Source organism: Hoplias malabaricus, chromosome 5, assembly GCF_029633855.1.
Source record: "Hoplias malabaricus isolate fHopMal1 chromosome 5, fHopMal1.hap1, whole genome shotgun sequence".
In the NCBI taxonomy this organism is placed as follows: Eukaryota; Metazoa; Chordata; class Actinopteri; order Characiformes; family Erythrinidae; genus Hoplias; species Hoplias malabaricus.
Genome location: NC_089804.1, coordinates 50134458 through 50150950, shown reverse-complemented (window position 1 = coordinate 50150950; position 16493 = coordinate 50134458). Strand labels below are relative to the sequence as shown.

General features: G+C 39.6%; 1 protein-coding gene across 1 annotated transcript; it reads left to right on the top strand.

Moving 5' to 3' along the window:
• The first annotated feature begins 3585 nt into the window (after positions 1 to 3585).
• On the top strand, positions 3586 to 9455 carry LOC136696746 (nociceptin receptor). Its single transcript, XM_066671401.1, has 3 exons — positions 3586 to 3778; positions 8285 to 8640; positions 8875 to 9455. The coding sequence occupies exons 1-3, from the start codon at positions 3762 to 3764 to the stop codon at positions 9453 to 9455; spliced, it is 954 nt and encodes a 317-aa protein (XP_066527498.1). The 5' UTR covers positions 3586 to 3761.
• The last annotated feature ends 7038 nt before the right edge of the window (positions 9456 to 16493 follow it).

The following is a 16493-nucleotide window of genomic DNA, read 5'->3' as shown; positions in this document are numbered from 1 at the left end:
ACACACTCTATCAGATTTGTAATGGAGCAATACACAATGTGTTTATGTGAAGATTTGCAACACAGACAGGACAGCTTCAGCAAGAGAGATTGTTTTTTTTCTATAAATTGTTCCTTTGGGTTAGTGCTGGTGAAGTTGGGTTTATATGTGATTTGGAAGGGCTCTGTGGTTCTGTGGCTCCAGGTTCATTGCTTATTTTGTCTCTTCCCCATAAAAAAATCCAAGTGAAATATATTGAAATGCGTTTGTCTAATAAATTTAGAGAGAGAGAGAGAGAGAGAGAGAGAGAGAGAAAGTATGCCTTGTAGAGTACACACTTCTTATCTATTCATATTTTTTCATCAGTATATTCACATATTTATAGACTATCTAGCATTTCAATTAGTCCAATCATCATGAAATTTTAACACAATGTAGACAGCGTTTGTGTCTAAAATGTATATTGAAAGCTTATGATGCTTGTGCATTAGTGTGTTATTTGAAGTTGAACAGAACTGCTCCTAGGCAACAGCAGGGCATGGTCAGAGTGTGTCGGCAAGAACAGTCTGTCCACAGCTACACGGAGAGTATCTGGGATTTATGCAGTTTATAAACCCTTCAATACAAATAAAAATGCTCTACAACCATAAACCCTGATCTAGGGACTTGGGGAAAAGTGTTGTATTGTCTGGTGAGTCACTGTTCTTTATCCTGTCCTCCACAAGTGGACAAGTGCATGGAGGCATGCACCAAAAAGTACCCTCCTGGACACTTGACCCCTACTGGGAGAGGGTGGGAGTGTTTGCTGCTGAGGGCATTTTGATGAATGTTTTTCATCCATTTTCAAAATGGAAATATTTAAGTACAGATACTTAAGTACAGTAACAAATTACATTTACTTTGTTGCTGTCCACCACTGGAGCTGAACCTTAAAAAATATCTGTATTTACCAGTTGATTGTGTCCCCAGCCTTAGCTACGGTCATGAGTTTTGGGAACTTATTAAATATGAGACCGCAGATACAAGCAGCAGGTTTGAGGCACACTCTCCATGACTGGATGAGGAGCTCTGCAGTCTGTTCTTTCACGTTGAGAGGAACCAGCTGAGATTTTCCCATGGATGCCTCCCACTGGAGGTTTTTCAGGTACAGCACCATTGTACTATTCAATGTATAGATTCAACAAGGTGCTGGAAAAATAGAGGAAAGATTCTGGTCCATGTCGACATAATTGCACCACTAATGTCTTCTTTGTAAAACATCCCAGATGTGCAATAGTTTTTTTTTTCAGATTGTGGTGTCTAGAGGAGCCATGGAAATGCTCTGAACTCATTGTCATTTTCTTGGAATCAATTTGAGAAGATATTTTTTATTAAAAGCTAAGTGGTAGTACTTCTTCGACACTGGGTATTTTGTGGTCATAAATGAAAACATTGCTAACTCATGGGCTGTGATATTGAAATGATGTCTGACTGGTAGGTTTCTTAAGTCTATACTGATTGTAATTAAATAAATGCAGAGTAGTCTCTGAATAATGCTCAGTACTGTTTAGTGTAAATTAATTATACACACGTGCTTTGTCTGTATTAACAATTAAATTAAAACTTTAAAAATTCTAAATCACATGTTCTTCCAAAAACATGTTTTACTTGGTTTCCTTTAATATTTATATTTCCACACTTGTCTCAGAATTGTACAATCACACACACACACACACACACACACACACACACACACACAGAGAGAGAGAGAGAGAGAGAGAGAGAGAGAGAGAGAGAGAGAGAGAGAGAGAGAGAGACCCCTTATCAGTTTCATTCATTCATTCATTGTCTGTAACCACTTGTCCAGTTCAGGGTCGTGGTGGGTCCGGAGCCTACCCAGAATCACTGGGCGCAAGGCCCTAATCAGTTTACCCTACAAATAAATAAATAAATAAATAAACAATATCAAATATATAAATAAATAATAATCTGCTAAATGTATGGTAAAGTACTGGCAGCTGTTGTTGCTGCATTTTCACTGTAAAATATATGGTTCCAATGTATAATGTATAACTGTCTTTTTACTGTAAATTGCGTATATTCAGAATCTCATGTTTACAGTACATCACTTACTTTACTACAAACTTTAATGTATAAATACAACTTTTTAACACCATATGGAGCATAGTTCTGCCGTATAATTAAGATGAAAATACTCTAACAAATACAAAGAATGTGTTTCATAGCCATACTATGAATAAGCAATCTTTATTCACCAAAGGAGCAAAGAAATGGACAGATTTTGGACAGATTTTGGTGTGTGAAGAGATGCTTCAACATGGGTTTACGGTGAACTCCACACACCAATACACATCTTGTCACATACCAACACCAAACATGAACACAAACACACACACACACAACACCTGGGGACTTGCTAGCCATGTTGCGAGCAATTGTACCTCACAGCAATGGCTTGTGTATTTAACAGTGACAAAATGTATGTTTCACAAAAATAAAAGCAAAAATGACAGTGTTGTCTGTTTTATGAATATTCCTCAATATTTCCATTATAAACATTCATTCATTCATTCATTATCTGTAACCCTTATCCAATTCAGGGTCGCGGTGGGTCCAGAGCCTACCTGGAATCATTGGGCCAGTCCTTCACAGGGCAACACACACACCCACTCACACACACGGACACTTTTGAGTCACCAATCCACCTACCAACGTGTGTTTTTGGATTGTGGGAGGAAACTGGAGCACCCGGAGGAAACCCACGCGGACACAGGGAGAACACATCAACTCCTCACAGACAGTCACCCGGAGCGGAAATCGAACCCACAACCCCCAGGCCCCTGGAGCTGTGTGACTGCAACACTACCTGCTGCACCACCGTGCCGCCCCATTATAAACATAATAATATTAATTTTTTTAGAGAATAGTTGTAAATTTAGTGTTTAGTGTCTAAAATATGAGGAATTTCACTGTTACAGAAGAGGTATTCAAACGTTTTAGATTGTACAGTCTTTTACTCTCATGGTTATACAGTTATTCGCTGTAAAATCCACACACAATTTTACAGAAACATAACCCTAATTTAAAAATATAAATATTTAGGTTTTCTGGAAATGATTATTGTCCAATTAGGAGGAGAAGTCCCCAAAATATGAGTGTATACACAGTTTAGTTTTCCCACAACCTTCCCTAGACCACATACACACACACACACACACACACGCACGCACCCACACACTTTGTGCATGTACTGGTTTCAGTGACTGAGCTACAGGAGCGGAGGACACTTTCTGTTCCAGGAATCTTCAATAAAACTCACAGCAAAGCAATCCCTTGAACCGGATGCCAGGGCGCAATTTGTGCGCGCGTACTTTCTGCTGCACACCACCCAGTTCACTGAGAGAGTGGCGCTCACTCTTCATCACTGAGGAAGAGGAGAAGGAGGAGGAGAAGCGCTGGGTCCTCGCGGTGTGTTCCCGCGCGCTCAGAGGGAGAGGGGCGTTATGTTCCGGGGTTATGCTGAGACAGCAGCCCTGCGTTAACGCTGCTCTGCCGGTTCCTTTCTCCCTATGCTTCTAACCGGGTTAGGGCAGTAGATGATGGAGTTACTGGAGGATCTGAGGGTGAATACGGATGATATAACACTCCTGAACGACTCTCTGTTCCGCGGTAATCTCAGCGCTCTGGACGCGGACCCACTCCTTCCCTTCAACCTCAAGATCACTGTGGTGGCGCTGTATCTGATCGTGTGTGTCGTGGGACTGGTGGGCAACTGTCTGGTCATGTATGTCATCATCAGGTAAGATAGATAGATAGATAGATAGATAGATAGATAGATAGATAGATAGATAGATAGATAGATAGATAGGTAGATAGATAGATAGATAGATAGATAGATAGATAGATAGATAGATAGATAGATAGATAGATAGATAGGTAGATAGGAAGATAGATAGATAGATAGATAGATAGATAGATAGATAGATAGATAGATAGATAGATAGATAGGTAGATAGATAGATAGATAGATAGGTAGATAGATAGATAGATAGATAGATAGATAGGTAGATAGATAGATAGATAGATAGATAGATAGATAGATAGATAGATAGATAGATAGATAGGTAGATAGGAAGATAGATAGATAGATAGATAGATAGATAGATAGATAGATAGATAGATAGATAGATAGGTAGATAGATAGATAGATAGATAGATAGATAGATAGATAGATAGATAGGTAGATAGATAGATAGATAGATAGATAGATAGATAGATAGGTAGATAGATAGATAGATAGATAGATAGATAGATAGATAGATAGATAGATAGGGCTGTGGAGCAGTGGAGTTGTATTCTGAGCAATTGAGCACTGTCTGTGATCCAGAACTCATCATCCAGCATCATTACCTGATCTCATTTATGTTCCCATGGTAGCCATCAAATGCTCTCAGCAATGTTCTAACATCTAATATAAACTCTAACCAGATAAGCAGGTGCCCACAAATCTTTTATCCATATCTATATAGTTTGTATATAAAGAGATTCCGTTCCCAAATCTCTAACACTTTAGGAAGCATTGTGAAAATACTCCCCTCCGATGAAGATCAAGATCTTACCTTGTTAACATGTCCATGTGGTATGTTCATATGCTAGAAGATGTGTCATGAGTGAAATAAGTGGTGAGCGCACTAGCTGAGCATTTCCTCAGGTCTTGTACGGTTGTTAGAAACATATTTTTTCTGTGATTTAATAATATTTAAACCAATTTTCACTTGCTTTCCTGTGATTACGTTTTCCCTAGGCAACTATACTGTCGTATATCTAATGCTGGAGCAACATCCTCATGAAAAAGCTGGGACACTTTGCAAAATGTGAATAGAAATGCAATGTAACTCTGTGCAATTCATTTAAACCCTATAATTAATGGAAAATATAAATAATATAAAGGCCCCATATCAAATATTCATATTAAGAAGTTTTAATGACTTTGAAAAACGTATGTCCATTAATAATATATTTATAATTTATAATTATTAATTAGCTGCTCAACATTTCTGGGCGTCCTTTGTCATTTTTTTATTATTTCATAATGCAGCAGATGTCTTCACTCTGTGATAGGTGTAAAATGTAGGCAGCGCTGTTAAGAACCCCACTCTTTACATCAACAGTGTTGTTCTAAATTGAACTTGACTGTTTGAGAAGTAGAGGACCGCAGGAAATATCATTCAAAACAGCCCTCTCTCAGAAAAGGGTGAGAGAACAAGTTTCTACCACAAGGTCCTTACAGCAATCAATACGTTTCATTTATTGACTGAGGATGCTGACATATTGGCATGTTGTAATACATTACGTGTGTGTGTGTGAGAGAGAGAGAGAGAGAGAGAGAGAGAGAGCACTACCATCTCTCATCCTGACGTCCTCGGTATTTGCAATTTTCTTGCTCCCGGTGTTAAAGATTGTTTTTCCCAGAATGCTAGCTTGCATGTTTATTAAGCTTGAGTAAGCACACATTGATGTATTTATTCTGCAAAGCCTACGTAGACGGATACAGCTACAAATGACAGCCTCATTAGGCCAATGCAACTGAGTTTACTGAAATTGATTATTACTCCATAATTAAAACAATAGAACAAAGGATTCTTTGTTCTGAAGAATGTCCTAATGAATTCCCGAAGGAGCTTCTCAATGGACATTACTTTAAGGAATGTTTGATCATGACTGTGAGCATGACATTGTAAAAGTTCTGTACCAATTCCTTTTTTCAAACCTTCAGTTGAAAACCATGTAGTGCAAAGCTCTATTTCAAAACCAGAATATCTGCTTCTAAAGCCCTCTTTCCAGGTGCTATAAATGGGTGAGTTCTTTTGGCTCCACGTGATTAATGTGAATGGTGCTTAACTTCTAATAAGAGCATTACTGCTAATGTGTCCCAGAAATCATTAGACCTACGCTATAGAGTTCAGACCCAATGTCGGCGCCCAAGTAAATACTTATGTTGCCATAGAGGAACATAGAGAAATCATATGGACGAGAGGGAGGGCAACTGTTCTGTGAGAGACCACTTTCGACCAAGTTTTCTTCAACTTAGTGTGACATGAACAACCAGTGATATTCCCTTAGTTCCCTTGCTCCAGTCTGATTAAGCATGTAATTAAGAAAGAATCTCAGCCTTGCCTAATGCACTCATATAATTACTTGGTAATTGCATTTCAGAAAATAGAAATACTGCAACACAGCCAGCTCTCAACAGTGCAGCTCTGAGGGAAGAAAGTATTGGAATGTGTGAAATGCGAAGGAAATGTGGATAAGTGTGTCTTTTTTGTGCAATATGTTATAAACTGTGTGACAATAGGTGCGCGGTCACACATCTGTACAGGTGACCAAGGCTGACAGATACCACAGTAGTAATATAGCCACTGTAGGCTTATTTTAAACTCCTTGTTGCTAGGCTGGTTACCAAGCAGCTCTCTCTAAAAGTCCCTCACTGCTAATTGACCATCTTCTGCATTCTTTATGTCAGAGAGATGGAATTTCAAAGTCGTATTACAGCCACCACCATCATTTGTATATCGAGATTTATTACTTTGACAGTTCAGAGTTAAACAAGAGACTGTATTTAGTTAAGAGTGCTTTATGGGAAGACTTATGTAGAGCACTTGCTGGCAGTTAACAACCAAGTACAGATCAAATGTCCTTTAACTGAAACCATCACATTAAAGATGTGAGATTATGTTGTTAATCTCTTGCTTTTAGCTAAAGACTTTTGTATGAATTGCCTGCTTAATAAATAGAGAAGAATATTGATCATTTCACCTGAGAGATTTTGCTGGATTGAATTTAAATTGGTTTTAAATTGGAAGACATTTATATAATGCCTCAAAATGACCAGGATAAGAGTTGATCATAGGGTGTTTCTCATCACTGGCCCTACCCCACACAAACTAGTTTCTTTATGTACTGACTGATTGATTTATAGTGAGTCAGCATTTTAAAATCCATCTCATAGAAATGGTTTGTTCTGTGATTTTTAAGATGGAGATGTGTAAATTTTTACTTTTCATTATTAAACTGAACTTTGCTTTCATTCAAATAATTATCCCCTTTTTACACAGTGTCAACTGTTTATTTATTTATTTATTTATTTCATCCGTCCATTATCTGTAAGCGCTTATCCAGTTCAGGGTCGCGGTGGGTCCAGAGCCTACCTGGAATCATTGGGCGCAAGGCGGGAACACACCCTGCAGGGGACGCTAGTCCTTTACAGGGCAACACACACACTCACACATTCACTCACACACTCACAGATTCACTCACATCTACAGTCACTTTTGGAGTCACCAATCCACCTACCAACGTGTGTTTTTGGACTGTGGGAGGAAACCGGAGCACCCGGAGGAAACCCACACGGACACGGGGAGAACACACCAACTCCTCTCAGACAGTCACCCGGAGCGGGAATCGAACCCACAACCTCCAGGTCCCTGGAACTGTGTGACTGCGACACTGTGCCGCCCTATTTATTTATTTATTTATTATAAATAAATAAATTATTTTACGTTTTAAATGAACTTTAAAGTTGAATATATATGATTTGGCAGGATCTTTCTAATGGTGACATATCTTACCTCTTTTCCATTTTTAACCCACATTCTTAATGAAAAGTCTGTGACTGTGCCAAAATACCACAAGAACCAAACACCACAGCACCACATTTACCCTGTCTAAACAGCTCTGTTCAGAATGTCAGGTTTAACACCTGTTATTTTAAATGATAATGAGCCACACCCAGCTCAGCATAGCTCCAAACAAACAGCTGAGAAACAAAGCTCCCATTTTTTCCCATTTTTTATTCAGTTCTCTTAATTCTGTCAGATGAGGACATGTTTAATAATTCCTCTTACCACGTAATTAAAGGAGCAAAATCAGAACATCACATTTTATCCCATTATTTGTATACATGTGCACATGTGTATTATACATGTGTGTGTACATGTGTATTATAATGTCTCCTTTAAAAATGTAAGTTTTAATGGGTAGCTACTTTAAAATCAATCAAAATCAGCTGCTGAAAAGATATTACATAATAAAAAGTGTTTTTCTATGGCACCACTCCTGAGAACTCAATTGCCTTATTCATAAGAGCCAAATTATGTATTTAAATGCAGTACTTTAAGCAAGCAAGTGTTTAAGCTATAAAGGTATTATTAGTCATAATGCTGGCAAGACAAGTTACATTACTCACTCAAACCTATCAGGTGGTTGTTCACTGCTTTGAAGTTGTGATTTTATGTTTCTGTTCCAGGTACACGAAAATGAAAACGGCCACCAACATCTACATTTTTAACCTGGCACTGGCAGATGCCCTAGTTTTGGCCACTTTGCCGTTCCAAGGTACTGATGTCCTGCTGGGATTCTGGCCCTTTGGTCTAACTTTATGTAAGACAGTGGTGGCCATCGACTACTACAACATGTTCACCAGCATCTTCACTCTGACTATCATGAGTGTTGACCGCTACATTGCAGTGTGCCACCCTGTACGTTCCCTGGCTGTGAGGACACCACAGAGGGCCAAACTGGTCAATGTGGCAGTGTGGGCATTGGCTTCTGCCATAGGAGTTCCTGTAATGATTATGGGGCAAATGGAAGTAGAGTCCAATGGTAATTCGGATTTCTTATTTAAATTTAATTCTCAATATTTAATTAGTTATTTTATTTATTCAACACCTTATACTCTAAACCTGTGTTCCTTTTTACATGGGGAATGTGCACAGCACTGAGTTCCTGCCTAACCTGGGAATTAAACCCATGTGCTGATGTTATCAAATATACCCACCACCATAAAAGTATGTTGATGTGTTTATTTCTGTGATGTCTTATTTTACTTCTGTGCAGGTATTGAGTGCATGGTGGTGTTGCCAGACCCACGGACGTACTCAGAGCCAGTGTTTGGGGCCTGTGTGTTCCTCTTCTCCTTTATGATCCCAGTGGCCATCATTAGTGTGTGTTATGGCCTGATGATCCGGCGGTTGCGTAGCGTGAGGCTACTGTCAGGCTCCAGGGAGAAGGACAGGAACCTGAGGAGGATCTCGCAGATGGTTCTGGCAGTGGTGGCGGCCTTTGTGCTCTGTTGGATGCCTGTGCAGGTACTGGCTCTGGTCCAGTCTCTGGGGAAGGTGGACCTCGGTGGCAGCGAGGTCGCTGTTGCAGCCATGCACTTCTGTATCGCTCTAGGCTACACCAACAGCAGCCTCAACCCAGTCCTTTACGCCTTCCTGGATGAGAACTTCAAACGCTGCTTCAGAGAGTTCTGCCTGCCAGGCAACTCTGTAGTGGAGCTGGAAGCAACACGGAAGAAATCAGTGAAAAAGGAGGATGGAGATGGAGGTAGAGTGGATGGTCATGTGGAGCAGGAGGTCATACAAGAAAATGGAGAGGCCATTAAAGCTGCTGCCATACCACGATGTGAGGAGTAGAATGTTCTGGCAGATATTTGCCTGCTAAAAGGGTTTTAAAGGGTATGGGTAAGACCCAAAAACACACTTTTATTTGCTCCCCAGTTGTAATTTATTAGTGAAGACAAAATTGTCCAATATTTGTTCCTTTTGTTGTAAACTGGAGCTACAAGGCTAATGTAGCTATTAGCTGTAGATAAAAACAAATGGATTTTGTAGCAATCTGTTTCGCACTGTAATTTTTAATAACCTAATAATACACTGTTTATGGGGTTTCTGACATTGTATAACTTGCCAAGCCTCAACTACAAGAGAACTGTGTCCTTTTAAAGTCATGGGACACAATTTAATAGCACAGGAGTGAGTTATAGTACCATTTGGGATGCAGAGCTAGTCATCCAACACCTGTATCTGATTTCATTAATATTTTGGTGGCTGAATGTAGTCAAGTTCTCAAAGGAATGTTCCAACATCTAATCTTAGGCCTTCCAGGAGGTACTTACTACAGTAAAGTGCAGAAACTATTCATAATTTCATAAGAAATTTTGGATGAGCATTTAAACAGACCTTCAGCCAAAGAGTGTATCTTGGCTGATGGACAATATTTGGGGCAAAGAGGAAACTGTGCACATTTGAATTGTCGCCAAACACCATTAAGTGAATGTTCACAGCCTCAAGCACATCTGTTCATAGATATTGCTCTGTACAGAATCACTCCTGGGAACTCCAGGCTAATTAGTGTGCTTGAGTTTGAAGCAGCGAGAGAAAAAGTCCAATAAGCTGCCTTGCGACTTTGGGACAAAAGGGCTTACTTTGTTAATAGGCTTTTCTTTTTTTCTACTGTGGAATAATACAGGCTCATTACACATCATCAGTAGGTATTTCATGTTGTAATGGTAAATTTGTTTGGTTTTGGAGCAGAGCATGATGTCTGCGTTTACTCTATCTTCAGTATGCACTGAACAGTGTTAATTGAATGCTGCTCATTAAAATAATTGTAATAGACCACTGTCTAAAATACATTGCTATGTGGTATTGATGCCTTGTCTAAAAACTTAGCATCGCTTTTGGAACAAAACATTGTATATTTGTTTTTGTTGTTTTAAAGTAACACTAGGTAGTTTTTTTTTTACATTATAATTACAGATTCAAAATCATTGTGATGCTTCTCTGACCTTTTGTAGGGAGAATAGAGCCTCTGCTATTTCTATTCCAAGCTCAGCACTGCAGAAACAGCACTATGTAACTTTTAGAGAAAGGTAGGAAACTACGCCTCCCAGCACAGTGCTGTAAGGCTACGTTCACAAAGCAGGTCCAAATCTGCTTCTTCATATTTGAAGAACAGTGTGTGAACAGTAAAAACCGCATTGAATTTGATGTTTTTAAATCAGATTTGGTCCACTTTCATATGTGGTAATGAAATCTGATCCATATCTGATTTGCGGCAATGTGAGTCTGAACAATCAGATTGGAATTCATGCCACTTTGGCCACTGAAAATGATCTGTGGACTCCGGTCCAAAGCATTTTTGTTTCAATTTGAAGTGTTCAGAAACAGACTGCTCGAAGCATTTTCACTTTTCTAAAAACAATATTGGGAAATTCATAAATTCATTATCTGTAACTGCTTATCCAGTTCAGGGTCACAGTGGGTCCAGAGCCTACCTGGAATCATTGGGTGCAAGGCAGGAATACACCCTGGAGGGGGCGCCAGTCCTTCACAGGGCCACCCACACACACACATATTTGAGTCGCCAATCCACCTACCAATTTGTGTTTTTGGACTGTGGGAGGAAACCCACGCGAACACAGGAAGAACACAGCAACTCGTCACAGGAGCGGGAATCGAACCCACAACCTCTAGGTCCCTGGAGCTGTGTGACTGCGACACTAACCTGCTGCAGCACCGTGCCACCCTTCTTGAGAAATGAAAATGTTTAAAAATCCTTAATGCAGGTTCCTATCTCTAACATTTAAGAAAACAACATTTGTGGAAATTGGTACTCAGTAATTTTATAGACAAATACTTTCTTTATTAATTTATATTGTTCAGGTTTTCACACTTATTTGGAATAAAAGTTAAGGGTGATTCTGTGACACAGCACTGAACAGTAAAACACCATCCTGTTCCATTCTATTAAAAAACTATTTTAAAAAAGTGTTTTTGATGGAACAGATGGACATTTCCTTTTCCCAGCGAGCCTTTGACGCCAGATGTAGGTCACATTATATAATGTGAACAGCAAAAACAAACAGATTTGATCACAGAATCAGATTTGGGCCACTCTGCTCAGTGAATGTAGCCTAAAAGTCAATTACACCCTGCAACTGTAGGAGGAGCCTAGGAGTAAAAAACAAATCCTACCTAGTGTTCCTTTAAAAAACATAAGCTATATTTTGAAGTGTGTGATAGTTGTGATGATGTCATGATGAACAGTAAAAACATGAATAGCTCCAATGAATAAATTGTCTTTGAATAAATTATCTTTTTATTAACATCCAAGTTTTGTACATACAAGCTTTGTGTCACCAGCAGTGATACTGCATATTTGTGTAGAGGCTTAAGATCATTAAATATCTGCAAATTACATGTACTGTTTATGTTGGTGTGCTGTGTGGTATTCAAAGCTCTTCACAGGTTTGGGTGACAAGATGGTTTCCCTTTGAGGCCTTTTTATCTTGATCGCTGACACCATCAAAATATGAGTGGGTAGGAGGAGAGGTAAACAAACAAAACACCTTGGTTTTCTAATTTTATCTGTCTTGGTCCGTGGTGAGGATGAGGAGAACTCTTCTCTCTTTGCTATCCAAAAACATCATAAGAAAGCTTTGAGAAAGCAGCTAGTTGCCAAACAGATGGTGTGCTGTTTTCACAGAGCTAACATTTTGAATGTAGTTTTAAGCTAGTTTTGCATATAATATTACACTGTCAGGAAAACTTTAAAGTTACAAGATTAGTCTTAAGTTTCAAATATGTACCTTAAAGTTTACATTGCAATTACAGTTCCAGGGGAAAGGTACATGTTTATACCACTTCATTACCCAAGAGAAAAAGCCTGAAGTGAAGAAAAGGTCTGAAGAGACAATAAAACTGAAAAAAGGCAAGAGAGAATAATTAAAATACAATTAAAGTATTATGCTACCCAATGTACCTTTTAGCAACAATAACAGAACTGCACATCCATTCATTATCTGTAACCGCTTAGCCAGTTCAGGGTCACGGTGGGTCCAGAGCCTACCTGGAATCATTGGGCGCAAGGCAGGAATACACCCTGGAGGGGGCGCCAGTCCTTCACAGGGCAACACACACACTCAAACCTACGGACACTTTTGAGTCGCCAATCCAGCTACCAACGTTTGTTTTTGGACTGTGGGAGGAAACCGGAGCACCCGGAGGAAACCTACACGGACACAGGGAGAACACACCAAACTCCTGACACCTGGAGCGGGACTTGAACCCACAGCCTCCAGGTCCCTGGAGCTGTGTTACTGCAACACTCCATGCTGCGCCACTGTGCCACCCCAGAACTGCACATTTAAAGTACAAAATAGATAATAATTAAAATACAATTAAAGTATTATTGATACTTCTAACAAGTCAGACTCAAATGTGTGGATATATACCTCTTTCATTCCTGTGACTAAACTCTAATTTAAAACTAAACTAAATTTAAGAACAGCTGCACCCTTTCAATGTTTGTAGCTCATGAATAACTGTAGGAAATATACAGTTATCAAAGCAAGGACATCTGTATTCAGACAATACTGCCATAGACATCTGCCTCTGTATAATATCTGAGAGAATAGCAAATTAATGTACTAATCACATATTATTCACAGACTTATGCAACTGGGGAAAATTTTTTTAAAAGGTCCTTTGTCCAGTGATATGTATTCTTCTCAATAAAATTAAAAAAAAACCCACATTTGCTCTGTACATTTATTATTGCTATATTATCTTGCAGACTGTGTGACTAACTGGGAGCTGAGTAAGTTTTGGGAGCTGACCCCTGACCTTCGGTGTGATAATGTGTTCATATTGTCTCAGCACCATGTCATTTAGCTTTTAATTATTGCCACATGTGACAATCATGACTTGATAAGATGGGTCATTCACCATAGGCTTACAGCTAGTCATTCATCACCATGTACACTGTATCAGGTTCATCTGCTACTATAATTACATCAGGAAATTAATGATCAAATAAATGTGTATTTCAAAGAGACACAGTGTGGTTATATGTGGGCTACATTACCACATGGTTTGGAAGAGACACCACTATCCCCAGATTCATTTAATTTAAATTAATTTACCATCAATGGGGCAAAAACAAGTTTCAGCATCAAAGAAGATGTAACTTTGAAAATGTACTTATAAAGATACAAGATTAGTCTTAAGACTAATGAGAATGATTTCTGTTCTGACCTATTGACCCGTAATACACTTCATCTAAAAAAAAATATCCAGGATGAAAAGCTTAATAATCTCTGGGTGAAAGGGGTGAAGTGGCTGGAAAAAACAGCACTTGGCTGAGTAATTAATTATAATCATATACAAGATATGATGTAAAATATCTTATGCCAATCCATTAGAGCTTCACATAGGGCCCACCACACTCTCTTCATAGTAATAATATTCTTTCATTCATTATCTGTAAGCGCTTATCCAGTTCAGGGTGGCGTTAGGTCCAGAGCCTACCTGGAATTATTGGGTGCAAGGCAGGAATACACCCTGGAGGGCGCGCCAATCCTTCAGAGGGCAACACAAACACACACACACTCACAGACACTTTTGAGTTGCCAATCCACCTACCAACGTGTGTTTTTGGACTGTGGGAGGAAACCGGAGCACCCGGAGGAAACCCACGCGGACACAGGGAGAACACACCAAACCCGGGAATCGAACCCACAACCTCCAGGTCCCTGGAGCTGTGTGACTGCGACACTACATGCTGAGCCACCCTATAATAATAAAAGTAATAATAATAATAGTAGTAGTAGTAGTAGTAGTAGTAGTTAGTTAGTTCAACTTATATTGCACCGTTCACAAACTTCAGGATGCTTTACAGTCATAGAGGGAGAAATTCTAAAGACACAAAGGAGAAATGAGAAACGTTTTGAGCAGAGATTTGAAGTAAGACAGGGTTGAACAGGTATGAAGAACAAGAGGAAGAGTTCCAAAGTTTGGGGGCAGCAACTCTGAAAGATCTACCACCCATTGTAGAAAGTCTAAAAGATGGTACAGTAGGATGTCAAGAATTAGAAGATCTAAGACAATGAGAGGGATAATATGTAGAAACGATTTGGAGAGAGGGCAGCACAGAGGAGTTTCTCCTTGTGTCTGCATGGGTTTCCTCTGGGTGCTCCTGTATCTTCCCACAGTCCAAAAACACATGCTGGTAGATGGATTGGCGACACAAACATTATCCATAGGTGTGTGTTGCCTGTGATGGGCTGGCGCCCCCACCCAGGGTGTGTTCCTGCCTTGCGCCCAGTGATTCCAGGTAGTTCTCCGGACCAAACTGGATAAGTGGCTACAGACAATGAATGAATGAAGAAAATAAAAGATTGGAGAGATATGTAGGAGCCAGACCATGTAGAACCTTAAAGATTAGAAGAAGAATGTTGTATTTATTCCTAGACGCAACAAGAAGCTCTATGCTTTGTGAAAGTAAGAACCCTGACTGTAGGTAGTCAATGAGGAGAAGGTTAATCAACATTTTAGCATCACTATCACTAAGCATAGGGCATAATCTTACAATATTACACATATGATAAAATGAGTTTTACTCATTAACTTAATGTGTGACTTGAAAGAAAGTGTTGAGTCAAGAAGGCACCTAAGGTTCTTGGGCTGGCTTCATAGCAACACCATCAATGTTAATAGAGACATTCATTACTCATAGGAGGGCATATTTTGCTCCAAATAACAATTCTCATTTATCTTATTCATTCATTATCTGTAAGCGCTTATCCAATTAAGGGTCGCGGTGGGTCCAGAGCCTACCTGGAATCAGTGGGCGCAAGGTGGGAACACACATTCACTCCTACGGACACTTTGGAGTCGCCAGTCCATCTACCAACATGTGTTTTTGGACTGTGGGAGAAAACCAGAGCACCAGGAGGAAACCCACGCGGACACGGGGAGAACACCTCACAGACAGTCACCCGGAGCGGGAATCGAACCCACAACCTCCAGGTCCCTGGAGCTTTGTGACTGCGACACTAACCTGCTGCGTCACCGTGCCGCCGCCCCATAGCTAACAGTGGCTGAAAATTAGCTGAGTATATGTCCCTGACCACATCTTATCTATTATCTAAAATTGATCATATGTATTTATCTTAGCTTTGGATAATTACTATGCAGCCACACTTGAAGATCTGAGATGCATGAACTCAGAGCCTGGGCAGAAACAGATGCAGAAGGAGTGTTGACATAGATCTGAGTATCATCAGCATAGCAGTGAAATAAAAAGCCATGATTTCGAATGAGATGGTAGAATATATATATGATAAAGAGGAGAGATCTGAGAACAGATCCCTATCTGCACCACTATCTGCACCACTATCGCTATCTGCAGGAGCAATAAAAGAATTATTATAGCCAATATTTATGTATTGACATCTATCAGCAAGGTATGACCTCAGTCAGTGGAGGGATAGGCCAGTAATGCCAGCAGAGAGTAATCTAGAAATAAGACGTTCATGGCTCAGCTCAAGTAACAATGTACCGATCGGTCAAGTAGGGTCAGGATATTAAGAAATCCAGCATCTGTGGATATCAACAAGTCATTCACAACCTTAACACAGGCACAGTATGTACTGTGAGATATGATATCCAGAGCAACTTTAAAATTTAATTAAAATTGTGCTACAGAAATCGAAGGACACTCTTATTCTTATTTTTTAACGGCTTACCTGTCTATTTATCAGAAAAATGGGTGGAACTGCAGCTTCTCAGAACCCAGAACATGGGCTAAATGCAGGGGTTATGGAACATTATAGACTCGTTTCTGCTTTAGAAAGTACGATCACTATCATCAGCTAACATTCACTACCC

Excerpts from the sequence above, each read along its gene's own strand:
- LOC136696746 (XM_066671401.1), top strand. Across the intron at positions 8,641-8,874 it reads AATGGAAGTAGAGTCCAATG|GTATTGAGTGCATGGTGGTG; the intron begins GTAATTCGGATT and ends ACTTCTGTGCAG.